The 17,377-nt window shown below is 33.8% G+C and overlaps 1 protein-coding gene across 1 annotated transcript in view; it reads right to left on the bottom strand.

Annotated features, from left to right (window-relative positions):
• Positions 1 to 17,377, bottom strand: part of CCDC178 (coiled-coil domain containing 178) — a 383,416-nt gene that overhangs the window by 270,487 nt on the left and 95,552 nt on the right. The window contains exon 12 of the mRNA XM_059039646.2: positions 10,187 to 10,370. Coding sequence (XP_058895629.1) covers positions 10,187 to 10,370 — 184 coding nt within the window. The remainder of the gene's footprint in view (positions 1 to 10,186; positions 10,371 to 17,377) is intronic.

Raw genomic sequence — 17,377 nt, 5'->3', positions numbered from 1 at the left:
TACACAACATTCCTGCCCAAAGTGTTTTACCTGAATGTAATCATGAGTAAACAGAAAGATAAGTCCACACTGAGAGAAATTCTGCAAAGTAACTGGCCTAGACTCTTTAAAAAAATGTCTATGTAATGAAAGATAAATTTAACCAAAATGTAGGGGACACTGTAAGATTAAAGGAGACTCAAAGTTTTAACAGATAAATTCAATACATGGTGCTCGACTACATATAGCACCCAACTGAATCAGAGAAGTCTGCATGTGGACTGCAAGCTTTCCCTGTAAAGGGCTAGATAGTAAATAATTTAGACTTTGGGGCTGTAACGTCTCTGTTTCAACTTCTCAGTTCTGGTTTTGGAGAAAAGGAATAAAAATGTATAAAATGATCACTTTGAGGAGTTTGAAAGAAGCCGAGGGAAAGGGGGTGAAAGCATCTCAAGAAGTTGGGAAGAGCCCACACTGAAAATCACCTTTGACCTGCTGCCTGGCTTTAGCAGTCAGAAACCAGAAGGTGGCAGCAGAGAGCTATTCTAGTGGAAGAGACTCTCGTGCTACAATAAAGGACAGCTGAAGAGCAAAGAATGGAACAGTCAATGCTATGTGTCCAGAGACCCACGTTTAAAGAGAAAATGGGAGGAGACACTAAACAAATAGATCTAAGCTCAGAATCACGGATGTAGCATCAGTTTGATTTCCAGTGACAGAAGGGGCACTAAGAAAAAAGTTGTAGAAGTCATTACATAAGGCATGAGACCACGAACAGAGAGAAACAGACTTTAAAATTAAGAATTAAAATCATAAAGGAAAATTTGGGATTTGTGCAAATAATTGTGTGCTGGGCTGAATTAGTGGGCACTTCCAGGGCAGTTTTTGGTGGTCAGGACCCTAATAGACAATCCAGGTGGAGCCCAACCTGGTTCTATCCAAAAATAAACACAACGATGTTATTTTATCTTTCTTTCTTTTTTAATGAAGGTATATGTGTCTTTTTTGGTAGAAATATTTTTAAATTAAAAAAAATTAAAATAAAGTGAACCCCTAAACCCAGAGATACACATTTTTTTTTTTTTTTTTTGCGGTATGCGGGCCTCTCACTGTTGTGGCCTCTCCCGTTGCGGAGCACAGGCTCCGGACGCACAGGCTCAGCGGCCATGGCTCACGGGCTTAGTTGCTCCGCGGCATGTGGGATCTTCCCGGACCAGGGCACGAACCCGTGTCTCCTGCATCGGCAGGCGGATTCTCAACCACTGCGCCACCAGGGAAGCCCAGAGAGATACACATTTTGACTTTTTGGTGTATTCCTTTTTAGGTCCATGGATTAAATATTTTCTTTGGTAGAGTCAGCCTAGTAAGCTCTTTTTCAGTCACTAAAAAAACAGAACTTCCATTAATTTTTAAAATTCTAAATTAAATGAATTTGCAATTTATCCTTGTACTCATATATTTAACTACTGCTCTATTACCTAGAAATCTGTGTATTTAAATTTTCCCACTATATGTTAACTATGTATTCACACTTTCCATAAACATTTATTGAGTACCTACTTTGTTCTAAGCACTGCTAGGCCTAGCGATGCAACAGTGTACAAAACAGACAATAATTCTTGTCCTCCTGTAGCATACTTTCTGGCAGTTATGTAATTAATTATAAACATTTAAATATGCATCTTTACAGTTTTTGTCTGTCTTTGTTATCTGGTGACTTTAACTCATAATTTTAGAAATAATGTTAATGAATTATAGATTATGAATGTATTTAAAATTCTTTACTTACACTGATAAATTACTTTCCAGAAAGGTTCTATCAATACTAATTTACAGTGAGTTGGAAACTCCAGCAGCTTATGAGAGTCGCTATATCAATATGTCTTTGCCTTTATCAAATATTAGTTTTCATAGATGTAAAATTGGGATAACATACTCTTTTCTACAAAATTACTGTGAAAGTTGAAGATAACACATACAAAGGAGTTGACCCAAGGCAGTATTTGCATTAAGCATTCGACAAACAACTATTACTTTCAGTGTGTTTTTCAGAATCTACACATATATCAGGAGACAGACATGAGTTAAATGTGTCAGTTATTAAAGACTGTCCAAAAAAAGTTAAGGTAGCCTCCTTCTATGAAGTGTTCTTTATTTTGTTTATCCCTAATACTTTTGAAAATATATTATCTGTCAGGCTCCAAGTTAAATGTTTTATATATAATATTATTTATTTATCACACAAAGGTACAACAGAAGTATTTTTACAGTCATTTAAGAGATGAGAAACCTAGGCTCAATATGGTTAAGTAATAATCTCAAAATAAATAATTAGCAGAACCAGGATTTAAATTAACTAAACATTTGACTCCAAAACCTATACTCTTTTCAACAAAATCACATTTCTCTTTGAAAAGGGAGAAAAAAAATAGAAACAAAATTCAAAGATTGAAATGGAAGTGTTAAAGAGCTAATTCATCACCTCTTTTCTGGCAAACAAATCTATAATCCAGTAGAATGGAAATGGAAGTTATGTTTTCATGTAGTTTTTGCACCAAGTCAAATAAAGTTTTATTCTGTCCTCATCCTCAAATGTTTGCACCATCAACATGCTTTATTTCTATCATATTTTTCAGGTTTATTTACTCCCTCATACATGTGTCAGGAAAATAAACTTTTCTGATACTTAACTAAGGGGATACCCAGCTGCCATTTGAAAGACTTACATCTTAATATACCTACACACTACTTCTGTTTTATCTGTGCCTTAACGCTTTTTCCTAGCAAACATGTACCACTTATTGGATGCTCCCAATATTACAGTTAATGGCTTCCTTTCACTCAACTTTGACAAAGTATTCTGCCTCTGAATGTAGTAGGGAAGAATCTTAGTAAACTAAAATCAAATGGAACAAACGTAAAAGAGTACAAGATCGAAGTTGTAAATATGGTTCATAGAAAGGGCTAAAGAAGAGTGATTATGCTAGCAATTAAAAGCATAAATGACTCTGAGCTTCTAGGCTGCTTAAACCAGAGGGAAACATGAAACTTTAGAGAGTGCCTAATTACTAATAAGAGAAGGAATACAATTTTGTCAAGAAAAGTTTTCTCTTAGTTCTGAAATCTAAAGTAAACTAGGTGCATAGATTTTTGCCCATCTTGAACAGTATGACCATATCTCTCATTAGTATGAAAAAACAAGCAGCAATGGTCAATTTTGACCATTACTTTTATCAACCTTTGTTAAAAGCCAAGGATGTAATATCAGCTCATAACTCAATAAAGGCTATTGCACATGGGTCAAAAGTAATATCCTCTAGATTTGACTAGGAAGCATAAATTCTCAAGAATCAAAATGAATAAATTATCAGAATGTCCATTTTATAACCATTTAAAAAATACCACCAGTTTCACCTGGAATTGTGATAGAAGTTGCAAAGTGCACAAATCATATTTTGGCTTATTAAAGTTGTTTTGTTCTGTCCATTGAACAAAATGGACTTGCTCTAAGGAGGCCTGGAGTGGCAGAAATTATGCTCTTCAAGAAAGCTTTTTAGAAGGTTTTGATTTTTACTTTGTTCAAATAAAGGCCCTATAAACTTTGATTCAGAGGCGAACAAATAGTATTTGAAGACAGGGCCAAAATTTTTCTCTAAAAACGAGTTAAGAGTTGGTTGAAATACTTGAAAAAGAACTCAAGCAAAGTCACAACCTTCTAAACTGTAAAGTTATAGACCATATTACCGTGGCCAAGAACATTCTAAGGACATAACACATTGTCTTTTCCTTGAATTAAAAATATTACTCAGTGATAAAAAAAATGAAATAATTCCATTTGCAGCAACACAGATGGACCTAGAGATTATCATACTAAGTGAAGTAAGTCAGACAGAGAAAGGCAAACATCATATGATATGACTTATATGTGGAATCTAAACCATGACACAAGTGAAATTATTTATGAAACAGAAACAGACTCACAGACATAGAAAACAAACTTATGGTTACCAAAGGGAAGGGAGGTTGGGAGGGTTAAATTAGGAGTTTGGGATTAGCAGATACAAACTACTCTATATAAAATAGATAAACCTCAAGGTCCTACTATATAGCACAGGGAACTATTGATACAGTCAATATCCTGTAATAAACCATAATGGAAAAGAATATGAAAAAATACAGATATATTTATGTATAAATGAACTACGTTTCTGTACAAGAAACTAGCACAACATTGTAAACCAATTATACTTCAATTTTAAAAAAGAAAAAACATGACCCTTAAACATCTAAACAAACTTTTAAAAAAGGAATCATGCACATATGTATAACTGAATCACTTTGCTGTACACCTAAAACTAACACAGCATTGTTAATCAATTATACTCCAATATAAAGTAAAATGTTTAAAAAAAGGAATCATACAATGTCTGTGATCAGACAACAAGGGAATTAAACTAGAAATCCATAACAGAGAGGTAAATGGAAAATCCCTAAATATGTAAAGACTAAAAAGCAAACTTTCAAATAACACATGGTCAAGGAATCAATCTCAAGAGAATTTAAAAATATTTTTGACTAAATAAAAATGGGGACGTAATTTATCAAAATTGTGATATGCAGCAAAAGCAGAGCTTAGAAGGAAATTCATAGCATTTAATGCATATATTAGAAAAGAAGAAAGATTTAACATCAGAAATCTAAGTTTCCACCTTAGGAAATTATAAAAAGAAGAGCAAATTAAATCCAAAGTCAGCAGAAGAAAAGAAAGAGGAGACATAATTACAGGTCCCATGGATATCGTAAGGATAATAAAGGAACACTGTGAAAAACTCTTTGCTGAAAAATTAGATAACCGAGATGAAATGGACCAATTCCTTGAAAGACACAATCTGCCAAAACTCATACAAGAAGAAACAGATGATCTAAATAGGCCTGTTAAAGAAATGGGATCAATACTTAATAACCTTCCAAAACAAAGGCATCAAGCCCAGTGGGGTTTATTAGTGAATTCTACCAAATATTTAGGAAAAAATTATACTTATTCTCTACAATTTCCTTTGGAGGATAGAAGCAGAGGGACTACTTCTTAACTCACTCTATGAAGGCATCATTACTGTAATACCAAAACCTGACAAAGACATTACAAGAGAAAACTACAGACCAGTATCTCTCATGAAAATAGATGTAAAAATCCTCAACAAAATATTAGCAAATCAAATTCAACAATGTGTAAAAAGAATTAAACACCATGACGATGCAGGATTTATCCCAGGTATGCAAGGCTAGTACAACATTTGAAAATCAATTAATGTAATCAATTATATCAACAAGCTAATGAGGAAAAAAATCACATGTTCATAACAGTAGATACAGAAAAAGCATTTGATAATATCCAACATTCATTCATGGTAAAAACTCTCAGTAAGTTAAAATAAAGAGGAACTTCCTCTAGTTGATAAAGAATATCTACAAAAAATCTACAGCTACCATTATAGTCAATGGTGAAAAACTCAAAATTTAGCACTAAGGTCAGGTACAAACAAGGAAAGATGTCCCACCTCAACAATCCTTTTCAGTATTGTACTGGAAATCCTTGAAAATGCATCAACAAGAAAAGCAAATTAAAGATATACAGATTGGGAAGGAAGAAATAAAACTGTCTTTGTGAATGACACGACTATCTATGTAAAAATTTGGAAGAATTATCAAAAATACTTCTGGAACTAAATAAGCAATTATAGCAGTTAACACAAGTTTAATATGCAAATCAATTGTTTTCCTATATAATAAAAATAAACAAGTGCAATTGTAAATTAAAAACACAACATCATTTAAATTAGTACTCCCCATAATGAAATACTTAGATATAAATCTAACAAAATATGTACAAGAGCCATACAAAAATACTAAAAAACTCTGATTAATGAAATTTAAAAACTAAATAAATGTAGAGATATTCCATATTAATGCATAGGCAGACTCAACAACATTAAGAAGTCAGTTCACCCTAACTTGATCTATAAGTTCAATTTATCCCCTATCAATATCCCAGCAAGTTATTTGGGGGATACTGACAAAGTAATTCCAAAGGAGAGGCAAAAGATCCAGAAGAGGCAACACCATACTGAAGAAAAACAAAGATGGAGAGCTGACAACACTCAACATCAAGACATACTACTAAGCTACAGTATTTAAAACAGTGTGGTATTGACAAAAGAACAGACAAATAGATCAATGGGACAAAACAGAGTTCAGAAATAGACCCACAGAAATACAGTCAACTGACCTTTGACAAAGGAACAATGAGTACATAATGGAGCAAAGACAGTCTTTTCAATAAATGAGGCTGGAACAACTAGACATCTACATGCAAAAAAACTGAAGCTAGACACAGACTTTACACCTTTCCCCAAAATTAATTCAAAAAGAATCACAGACCTAATTGTAAAACCCAAAACTACAACATTCCCAGAAGATAATAACATAGGAGAAGACCTAGATGACCTTGGGTACAGCAATGACTTTTTAGATATAACACCAAAGGCATGATCCATGAAAGAATGAATTGATAAGCTGGACTTGATTAAAATTAAAACTTCTCCTCTGTGAAAGACAATGTCAAAAGTGCAAAGACAAGACCCAGACCAGGAGAAAGTTTTGCAAAAGACACACCTGATAAAGGGCTGTTATCCAAAATACTATTGAAAAAACCTGAAAACTCAATAGTAAGAAAATAAACCTGATTTAAAATATATCACAGACCTTAATGGACATCTCACCAAAGAAGATATACAATGGCAAATAAGCATATGAAAGATGCTCCTCATCACCTGTCATCAGAGAAATGTAAATTAAAACAACAGTGAGCTAGTTCTACAAACCTATTACAATGGCCAAAATCGTGACCACTGACAACACCAACTATTGGCGAGGATGTGAAGTAACAGGAACTCTCATGCATTGTTGGTGGGAATGCAAAACAGTACAGCCACTCTGGAATCCAGTTTGGTAGTTTCTTACAAAACTAAATATATTCTTATTAAAAGATCCAGGAATCACATTCCTTGGTATTTACCCAAAGGAGTTGAAAACATATCCACACAAAAACCTGCACATGGATGTTTATAGTGGCTTTATTTTATTTTATTTATTTATTTTTAACCTCTTTATTGGAGTATAATTGCTTTACAATTATGTGTGTTAGTTTCTGCTTTATAACAAAGTGAATCAGCTGTACATATACATATATACTCATATCTCCTCCCTCTTGCATCTCCCTCTCATCCTCCCTATCCCACCCCTCTAGGAGGTCACAGAGCTCTGAGATGATCTCCCTGTGCTATGTGGCTGCTTCCCACTAGCTATCTATTTTACTTTTGGTAGTATATATAAGTCCATGCCACTCTTTCACTTTGTCCCAGCTTACCCTTCCCCCTCCCTGTATCCTCAAGTCCATTCTCTAGTAGGTCTGTGTCTTTATTCCTGTCTTGCCCCTAGGTTCTTCATGACCCTGTTTTTGTTTTTAGATTCCATATATATGTGTTAGCATATGGTATTTGTTTTTCTCTTTCTGACTTACTTCACTCTGTATGACAGACTCTAGGTCCATCCATCTCACTACAAATACTCAGTTTCATTTCTTTTTATGGATGAGTAATATTCCATTGTATATATGTGCCACATCTTCTTTATCCATTCATCTGTTGATGGACACTTAGGTTGCTTCCATGTCCTGGTTACTGTAAATAGAGCTGCGATGAACACTGTGGTACATGACTCTTTTTGAATGATGGTCTTCTCAGGGTATATGCCCAGTAGTGGGATTGCTGGGTCGTCTGGCAGTTCTATTTTTTAGTTTTTTAAGGAAACTCCATACTGTTCTCCATAGTGGCTGCATCAATTTATATTCTCACCAACAGTGCTAGAGGGTTCCCTTTTCTCGACACCCTCTCCAGCATTTATTGTTTGTAGATTTTTTCATGATGGCCATTCTGACTGGTGTGAGGTAATACCTCACTGTAGTTTTGATCTTCATCTCTGTAATGATTAGTAATGTTAAGCATTCTTTCATGTGTTTGTTATCTGTATATATTCTTTGGAGAAATGTTTATTTAGGTCTTCTGCCCATTTTTGGATTGGGTTATTTGTTTTTTTGATAGTGATCTGCATGAGCTGCTTGTAAATTTTGGAGATTAATCCTTTGTCTGTTGTTTCATTTGCAAATATTTTCTCCCATTCTGAGGGCTGTCTTTTTGTCTTGTTTATGGTTTCCTTTGCTGTGCAAAAACTTGTAAGTTTTATTAGGCCTCATTTGTTTATTTTTTATTTCCATTTCTTAAGAGGTGGGTCAAAAAGATCTTGCTGTGATTTATGTCATAGAGTGTTCTGCCTATGTTTTCCTCTAAGAGTTTTGTAGTGCCTGGCCTTACATTTAGGTCTCTAATCCATTTTGAGTTTATTTTTGTGTATAGTGTTAGAGTGTTCTAATTTCATTCTTTTACATGTAGCTGTCCAGTTTTCCCAGGATGACTTACTGAAGAGGCTGTCTTTTCTCCATTGTATATTCTTGCCTCCTTTATCAAAAATAAGGTGACCATATGTGCGTAGGTTTATCTCTGGGCTTTCTACCCTGTTCCATTGGTCTACATTTCTGGTTTTGTGCCAGGACCATACTGTCTTGATTACTGTAGCTTTGTAGTATAGTCTGAAGTCAAGGAGCCTGATTCTTCCAGCACCATTTTTCTTTCTCTAGATTGTTTTGGCTATTCAGGGTCTTTTGTGTTTCCATACAAATTGTGGATTTTTTTTGTTCTAGTTCTGTGAAAAATGCCAGTGGTAGTTTGATAGGGATTGCATTGAATCTGTAGAGTGTTTTGGGTAGTATAGTCATGTTCACAATGTTGATTATAGTTTTTGGCATCAGGAAAATTTAGAATAAACAGTTCAGTGCAATACCCTTGTTAATAAATTAGTGCCTCAGGTTAGTGAAGCAATATGCCTGAAGAATTAAAGTAGGTTGTGATAGCTATGGGACAAATACATGAATGATACCAAGGGTTTCCTGTCAACTGAATAAATAAAAACATTAAGTGGCCACATCAGTTCATGATGTCTTCACTGATAGTCTCAATGAAAAAAAATTAATTGATGGCCATAGAGAAACACATGTTAACGAAAAATTAAAGCAAATTATAAATGACATCTATAATATTATATATGCTAAACCACATATATAATCACATTCCTTATATTTCTAAAATAATTTTGAGGTTAATTTTTACTATACATAACTTTTATTATACTGATTTTGAAACATATAAGATATGAACATCCCATTGAATAATCCACGGGGAGGGACGCAGGCACAATATACCAATTCTGTTGGAGAGCTGGACTCAGTATGGGAAGAAAATCCTGGTCTCTCATTACAGAAACATTTACTGGCAGACAATCTACATGTCCTAAATTTAAATAGCACAAGACGAAGTCTTCATTGAAGATAGTGTTACTACAGGGCTTGGAAAGAGAATAAAGACTCTGTATTTTACAGATACTTGTAGGACCAAAAGTCTTCAATAAAAAAAACTGCCAAAAATGGAAGAGGTGTGGATGTGATGTGTGATGGACAGAAGTAGCCTGTTAAAGTGGTCCCCCGGGGTGTGGTAAAATGGAATTGACTTTGATAGTCTCTATGCCAAGTGGCAGGGAGTGGCTATTTGTCATCTCTCTCATGTAGGAATGGATTAAACAAATATGAGCAGTTGTTTTTGCAGCACTGTGGTCTACTAATTGCTTGGTACCCTGGAATCTAATAACTTGCAGGCCTAATGTAGGTACTCCCTTTTCTTACATTGGTAAGTGTGCAAGGGCACTTCCCAACATCCCTTCTTCCTTCCAGCAACAGAACTATTATACGTTAGATGTGTAGGATGAGACTGAACCAAGCACTGCTCTCTTCTGGTGATCCAGGTAGTTTAAGGTTGGTGATAGAAAAAAGTAGACATGAGTGTTAATTAGCTACATTGAGTCCCATTTCTCTTCTATACAGGCTGGACCTCTGAAGAAAAGTTATTTTCTTCTGATTTATCAGAAGGAGTGACTTTTTTGAAAAGACTAATATAGCTTAAATTAAACTCTATCAATATTAAATCAATAAAATTCAGGCTCATTACCTTTTCATAACTAAGAAGAACACAGAGATACAAACCTTGAATTTTCTTCTCACTTCTTCTATTTTCTGTTCTAATTCCTCTGTTTTAAATCTGGTTAGGTGGAAAATGGCACCAATGTTATAAGCTTCCTTGTATAGGTGTTTAAGAAACTCTTCATTTTTTGACCTCAGTTGCAACAAAGATTGGATTTCAGACTCGAGCTCTGATTTTTTCCTTATACTGTTAAAAAAATAAAGCAAAAACACTGATATGATTATTCCAAAACAGTATACATTTAATAATAGTAAAAAAGGAACAAGGTCATATTTTATGTTGCCAAAAATACAAAATAACCAGAAACTTAATCAAAACTTGAATAGAGAAAATATATCCCCAAATTCCATTTATTTTTCTTCTTCTCCTGATGTCTACCTCTATTCGTCAGGCTGTGCTCAATCTTAGGAGAATAAGCGTAGTAATAAGAAAGGCCTGGGGAGCCAAGAGGCTCAAGTTTCGGAGCACTCATTTCCTTCTACAGCAACCCATCCTTTCTAATCTTATATAACATTGCTACTAAGAATAATAAAATATAAGAAAACATAAATATTTTTATATATTTTATATATATTTATATATATAAAATAAAATATAAGAAACACTCAGCCCATGAAAAAGAGAAACAAAAATCAACGAAGGAAAACTAATAACTAAAATAAAACTCTCAAAAAGAGAACCAATAGCTAAGGGAAAAGAGTTAATAGAGGAAAAAAATTAAGGCATTATTATCATAAAATTTTCAAAAACACAGAGAAATATTTACTAGGCTCTATGGCAAATTAGTTGTTTCTTGTCCAGATTGGGTTACACCTTTGTTCCAAATACATATTGAGGCATACGATATAAGAATAAAATACTAAAAAGACATAGCTACAGTCACAAATGAGGTAACTATGCCTGTAGAATAGAAATGGAACTGGAAAGCAAAGCAGGAGTTGAGGAGAATCAGGAAGAAACTAGCTGAAAGTATTTCACCAGATGGGTTACCAGGTCAAGGTTCACTACATCACAGCAGAGGTTTGTGTGAGTTGCACTCGTTTGTGAAAGAACCAATCCACTGATGGAGGCTATAGGTTCATAGAGAGCTAGGGTATTGGGACGAGAAGACCCAAAGATCAAGAACTCAACCAATGGGTAAAGAAGGAATCAGAAGGGAAATAAAAAAATATATTGAGACTAAAAATGAAAACACAAAATACTAAAACTTACGGGATACAGCAAAAAGAGTTTTAAGATAGAAATTTATAATGATAAACGCTTACATTAAGAAATAAAGTTCTCAAATAAACCACCTAACTTTATACCTCAAGAACTAGAACAATAAGAAGAAACTAAGCCTAATGTTAGGAGAAGAAAAGAAAAAACAACAATCAGAGCAAAACAAGTGAAATAAGCCAAAAACAACAGAAGAGATCACCAACAGAAAGAGGTGTGTTTTTTAAAATATATAAAAATTGGTAAATCTTTAGCTACACTAGGAAAAAAAGAGAGAACTCAAACAAAATCAGAAATGGAAGGGGTCACATTACAACCTACACCATAAATATAGAAAGAATCAGAGACTTATGAACAATTGTATGCCAAAATTTGGGTAACCTAGAAGAAATGTACACATTCCTAGAAATGTATAACCTGCTGAATCATGAAGAAATAGAAAATATGAACAGACCAATAATAAGAAAATTGAATCAGTAATTAAAAACTTCCAATGAAAAAAAGCTATGACCTGATGGCTTTACTGGTGAATTCTACCAAACATCTGAAGAAGAATTAACACAAACCTTTTTCAAACTCTTTCCACAAATTGTAGAGGAGAGAACACTTACAGACTTATTTAATGAGGCCAGGATTACCTTGACACTGAAGCCAGAAAAACAAACTACAAGAAAAGAAAATTACAGGCCAATATCTCTGATGAACACAGATGCAAAAATCTTCAATCAGAATTCAACAGCACATTAAAAAGATCGTATACCATGATCAAGTGAGATTCATTCCTGGGATGCTAAGACGGTTCACATATGTAAATAAATAAATGCAATATACCACTTTAACAGAAATAAGGATAAAAACCATATGATCATCTCAATAGGTGCAGAAAAAGCATCTGACAAATTCAACATCCATTTATGATCAAAACTCTCCACAAGGTGAATATAGAGGGAATCTACCTCAACATAATCAAGGCCATATATGATGAGTCCACAGCTAACATCATACTCCATGGTGAAAAGCTGAAGGCTTTTCCTCTAAGATCAGCAACAAGACAAGTGTGCCAACTCTTACCACTTCCATTCAACATAGTACTGGAAGTTTTAGCCAGAGCATTTAGGTAAGAAAAAGAAGTATGCAAATAAGAAGGGAATAATTAAAATTTTCTTTTGGCAGATGACATGGTCTTATACAGAAAATCCTTAAAACTCCACCAAAAAATGTATAATTAAATGAATTCAGTAAACTTGCAAGATACAAAATCAATATATAAAAATCTGTTGCATTTCTATAAACTAACAATGAACTACCTGAAAAAGACATAAAGAAAACAATCCAATTTATAATAGCATCAAAAATAATAAAGTACTCAAGAATAAATTTAACCAAGGAGGTGAAAATTCTGTACATTGACAACTATAAGACATTGTTGAAAGAAATTAAGGAAGAAAAATAAATGGTAAGATATCCTGTGTTCATGGATTAGAATAATTGATAATGTTAGAAAGGTCATACTACACAAAGTGATCTAGAGATTCAATGCAATCTCTATCAAAATTCTAATCACAGTTTTCATAGATACAGGAAAAACAATCCTAATTCATATGAAACCAAAAAGGGTCCAAAGTAGCTAAAGTAATCTTGAGAAAGAAGGACAAAACTGGAGGTATAACACTTCTTATTTCAAACTATATTACAAAGCTTAGTCATCAAAACAGTATGGTACTGGCATAAAAACAGACACATAGGCCAATGCAGCAGAATCAATGGCCCAGAAATAAACCCAAGTATACAGAGTCAACTAATCTTTGACAAGGGTGCCAACAACACACAGTAGGGAAAAGATCATCTCGTCAATACATAAATATCCAGGGAAAACTGGATAGTCACATGCAAAAACAAAAACTGTATTCCTATCTTGCACCACTCACAAAAATTAACATGAAATGGATTAAAGACTTAAATGCAAGAATTAAAACTGTAAAACTCCTAGAAGGAAACACAGAGAAAAATCGTCTTGACATTGGTTTTGTCAGTTATATTTGCATATGACACCAAAAGCACAGAAAACAAATGCAAAAATCAACAAGTAGAACTACATCAAACTAAAAATCTTCTGTACAGCAAAAGAAATAATTAATAAATTGAAAAGGTAACCTACAGAATGAGAGAAAATATTTGCAAACCATTTATGTAATAAGGGGTTAATGTATAAAATGTGTAAGGAATTTATATAACTCAATAGGTAAAAACAAAATAACCCAATTATAAAAATGGGGAAATGACCTGAGTAGACGTTTTTCCAAAGAAGACATAAAAATGCCTAACAAATACATAAAAAGGTGCTCAACATTAGTAATCACCAAGGAAATGCAAATCAATGACACAGTGAGGTATCACTTCTTACCAGTTAAGATGGCTTTTATCAAAAAGACAAGAGACAGAAAATGCTCACAGGGGAAGTGGAGAAAAGGGAATCCTTGTATACTGTTCGTGGGAATGTAAATTGGAACAGCCATTACGAAGCACAGTATAAAGGTTCTGCAAACAAAACAAAACAAAACAAAACAAAACACAACTACCATATGATCCAGCAATCCCACTTCTGGTTATACATACGAGGAAACAAAATCAGTTTCTCAAAGAGATGTCTGCAGCGTCTGTCCCATGTTCACTGCAGCATCATTCACAATAGTAAGATATGGAAACTACCTAAATGTCTGTCAATAGATGAATGAACAAAGAAGTTGTGAGATCAATATACATATTGATATATAGTGAAATATTATTCAAGCATGAGAAAGAAGGGAATCCTGCCATTTGCAATAGATGGATGAATCTAGAGGGCATTATGCCAAGTGAAATAAGCCAGACAAAAAAGACAAATGCTGTATGACTTCATTTATATGAGGAATCTAAAGAAGAAAAAAAAAAAAAAAAAAAAAACCAGAAGTCATAGAAATACAGAGCAGAATGGTGGTTACCAAGGGCTGACAGGTGGTGAAAATGGGGGAGATAGGGTCAAAGGTACAAGCCTTCAGTTATAAGATGAATAAGCTCTAAAGATCTAATGTACAGTATGATGACTGTAGTTAATAATACTGTATTGCTTACTTGGAATTTGCCCAGAGTGTAGACCTTAAGACCTCACCACAAATTTTTTTTAAAAAGTAACTATGTGAGGTTACTGATGTGTGGCAATTATTTCACAAAGTTTGTCAAATCATTACATTTCACATTTTTAATATATACAATTTTGACAATTATACCTCAATAAAACTGAAAATTTTTTGAAGAAAATAACAGATGGGGGTGTATGTAACAAAATTATACCTGAAAAATTTCCAGTACTGAAAACCAACATGGGTCATTAAATTGAAAAGTCCCACTTAGTGGTAAACTGGATATATCACACACACAGAAACACACACACCCCTAGACATGGAATTGTGAAATTTCAGAACTCTGAAATAGGAAGAGAAAATTCTAAAGTTCCCAGAGAGAAAAAATAGATTACCAACAAAGAAATGATATCCAAATGCCATCAGATATCTTATCAAGCAAAACTAAATGAAATATGGATGTTAAGAGATTTAATGTACAACATGATGACTATAATTAATAGTAGTAATAATATTGTAGTAAATACTGGAAATTTGCTAAGATAGTATATTTCAGGTGCTCTCATCACACACCCACATAAAAGGTAACTGCGTGAGATATGTTAATTAGCTTGATTGAGGTAATCATTTCACTATGAATATTCAAATCATGATATACACCTTATGTACAATAGTTTAAAAACTAAATGAAAGAAAAACTGAAAAATATCTTCGAATTAATGAGAAAAAATGACTTTGGATCTAGAATATGATACTGCGAGAAAATCCTTGTTTGAATGGGTTGAATAGAAAATGAAGTGTGAGTTCAGGGAAACAGGGGTGTTTATTTGCATAAGATTTGTTATAAAGAAGAGAAGGACAGAGTTGGGATGCAGGGCTCTGTTTTATCTTGTGTTTGCTTCTTTCCAAGCTGAGCAATATTAGGCAATGTTCATATGCTATTGAAACAGAGAAATAATAATGATTCACGGGAAAGAGGAGAAAATTGTAGGTGCAAAGCCCCTGTGTAAGAGACAACAGCATCTACTTGGCAAGTGTATGGGTCATGAGCAGCAGGGCCTTCCATTATTATATCAGAATGTGTGAAGACAGATGCAAATAGACTGGTAAGAGAAAAAGGTAATTCTCATTTAATTGCACCTGTGTTCTCTATGAATTATATGGGAAGATTATTAGTTTAAAGTGAGAGTGATGTGGGCATTAGGATTGAAGAGAGTAAGAAGATATGAAACAGTTGTCAGAAAAACTGAACTGTCTAGACATTTCTTGGTAGTGCTGAATGTCACTTGAGACTTATAGCCATAAAATTTAAGTTCTACTCAGGGGCAAATGTATTCCAATGCTAATGAAGCTTAAATATGAGGGCCTCTAACTGATCCCCAGCCCTTATACAGTCCTTTGAGTGTTCCTAACAGTGTTTTCACATGGCCATATGTTTTTGTAACGTTGGCGAAAATGAGATATTTTAACCACAATTAAGACTATTTTCTTTTTCTAATAGAATGTATCTTCCGTATCTTCTGTCAAGTGACATTAAAATGGCTGTGGGCATTCTGTATTCATGATCTTATGTTCTTTTTTTTCATAAAGAGACCTCACATTCTATAACCTTTAAGGCCCATCAAACCAGGATCCCCCCATGATGACAGAAATTAGTGCACTCATGTTTTCCTTTAGCCACAATCAGAGGTTAGGATACTGGCTTAATTCAATGATAGGGCTTTTCAAGTCATAGAAACAAGGTTTTGAAAGTTATTTAAATGAATGCTTATTTTGATCAAATGTAAGTGGGTTCTGTAAGAAAGGAAGGAAGGACAGGAAGGGGAATATACAAATATAGTAGGTATGATAGATTGGTCATCTTAAAGGGTCAAATAATTGTTAGAGTGACAGTACTAGGAGAGTAAGTAAGCTGGAGAGAGAGGTGTTGGTTGTCAGAGAGTGGACTCTTAAAACTGAGATCAGCAGGTAACTCCAATATTGGAAATGACAAGATATAGGTAAAACTGTCATAGAGGGTGGTTGGTGTGAGGTGGAAGACAAGATTGTTAGGAATGTGTAGGTCTAAGAACTAAGAATCCAAGTTCTTGCATGTACTGAATACACACCAAATTCAGGTTTTGATCGCTTCTGAAGAGGGAGAGAATAGAAATAGGAAGGGTGATTTATTTGCAAGATTTTAATTCCTTTTTAAGAAAAATCTAAACTAGGCTAACACATTGCTGAGTAGCTATTTTGAATGGTGCATATACCTTTTCTCTTTTAATATTTGTGAAATTAAAAAATAAAAGCAAAATAGTTACATAATTTTCATTCAAAGGTTTGCTGTCAAAGGTTTACTGTTGTTTTTTTTTTTAAAATCATAGTCTATATCTATACTCCTATGAAGTAACTCAAATTAACAGGCTGGTAAGATATAGCTAAATAAATATTAAAACACAGTACCCTGTGGATTCAATCTAAGTATTCCAGGCTATTTAACAACTTCAGTAATATTCTAACTGCCATCTCTACAAATAAATCACCATCCTGTTAACTCTTGATAAACACATTTCATAAAATATACCAGTATGTCTTTGTGGTGTTCAATACGTTTTTTGCCCATTTCCCTCGATTATCAACCCCATCTTTGGATCACTGCAGTTACAATGGCATGGTCTTGCTTGAGGTACAGCACAGCATTAGAAGTAAATATTCAGAATATTTTACAGAGTTTAAATGTAAGAAAACGGCTATATCGAAATTCATACCACACAGTTAACTTTAGCAAACTAAATTCAAACTAATCAATTTCAAATTATCTTAAACAAGTTCATTTTCCTTGACTTAGGTTGCTTAAGCCTGCTATCATGTGAA

Source organism: Kogia breviceps, chromosome 15 (assembly GCF_026419965.1).
Source record: "Kogia breviceps isolate mKogBre1 chromosome 15, mKogBre1 haplotype 1, whole genome shotgun sequence".
Lineage (NCBI taxonomy): Eukaryota > Metazoa > Chordata > Mammalia > Artiodactyla > Physeteridae > Kogia > Kogia breviceps.
The sequence above is the reverse complement of the archived record's forward strand: the minus strand, read 5'-3'. Positions and strand labels throughout refer to the sequence as shown.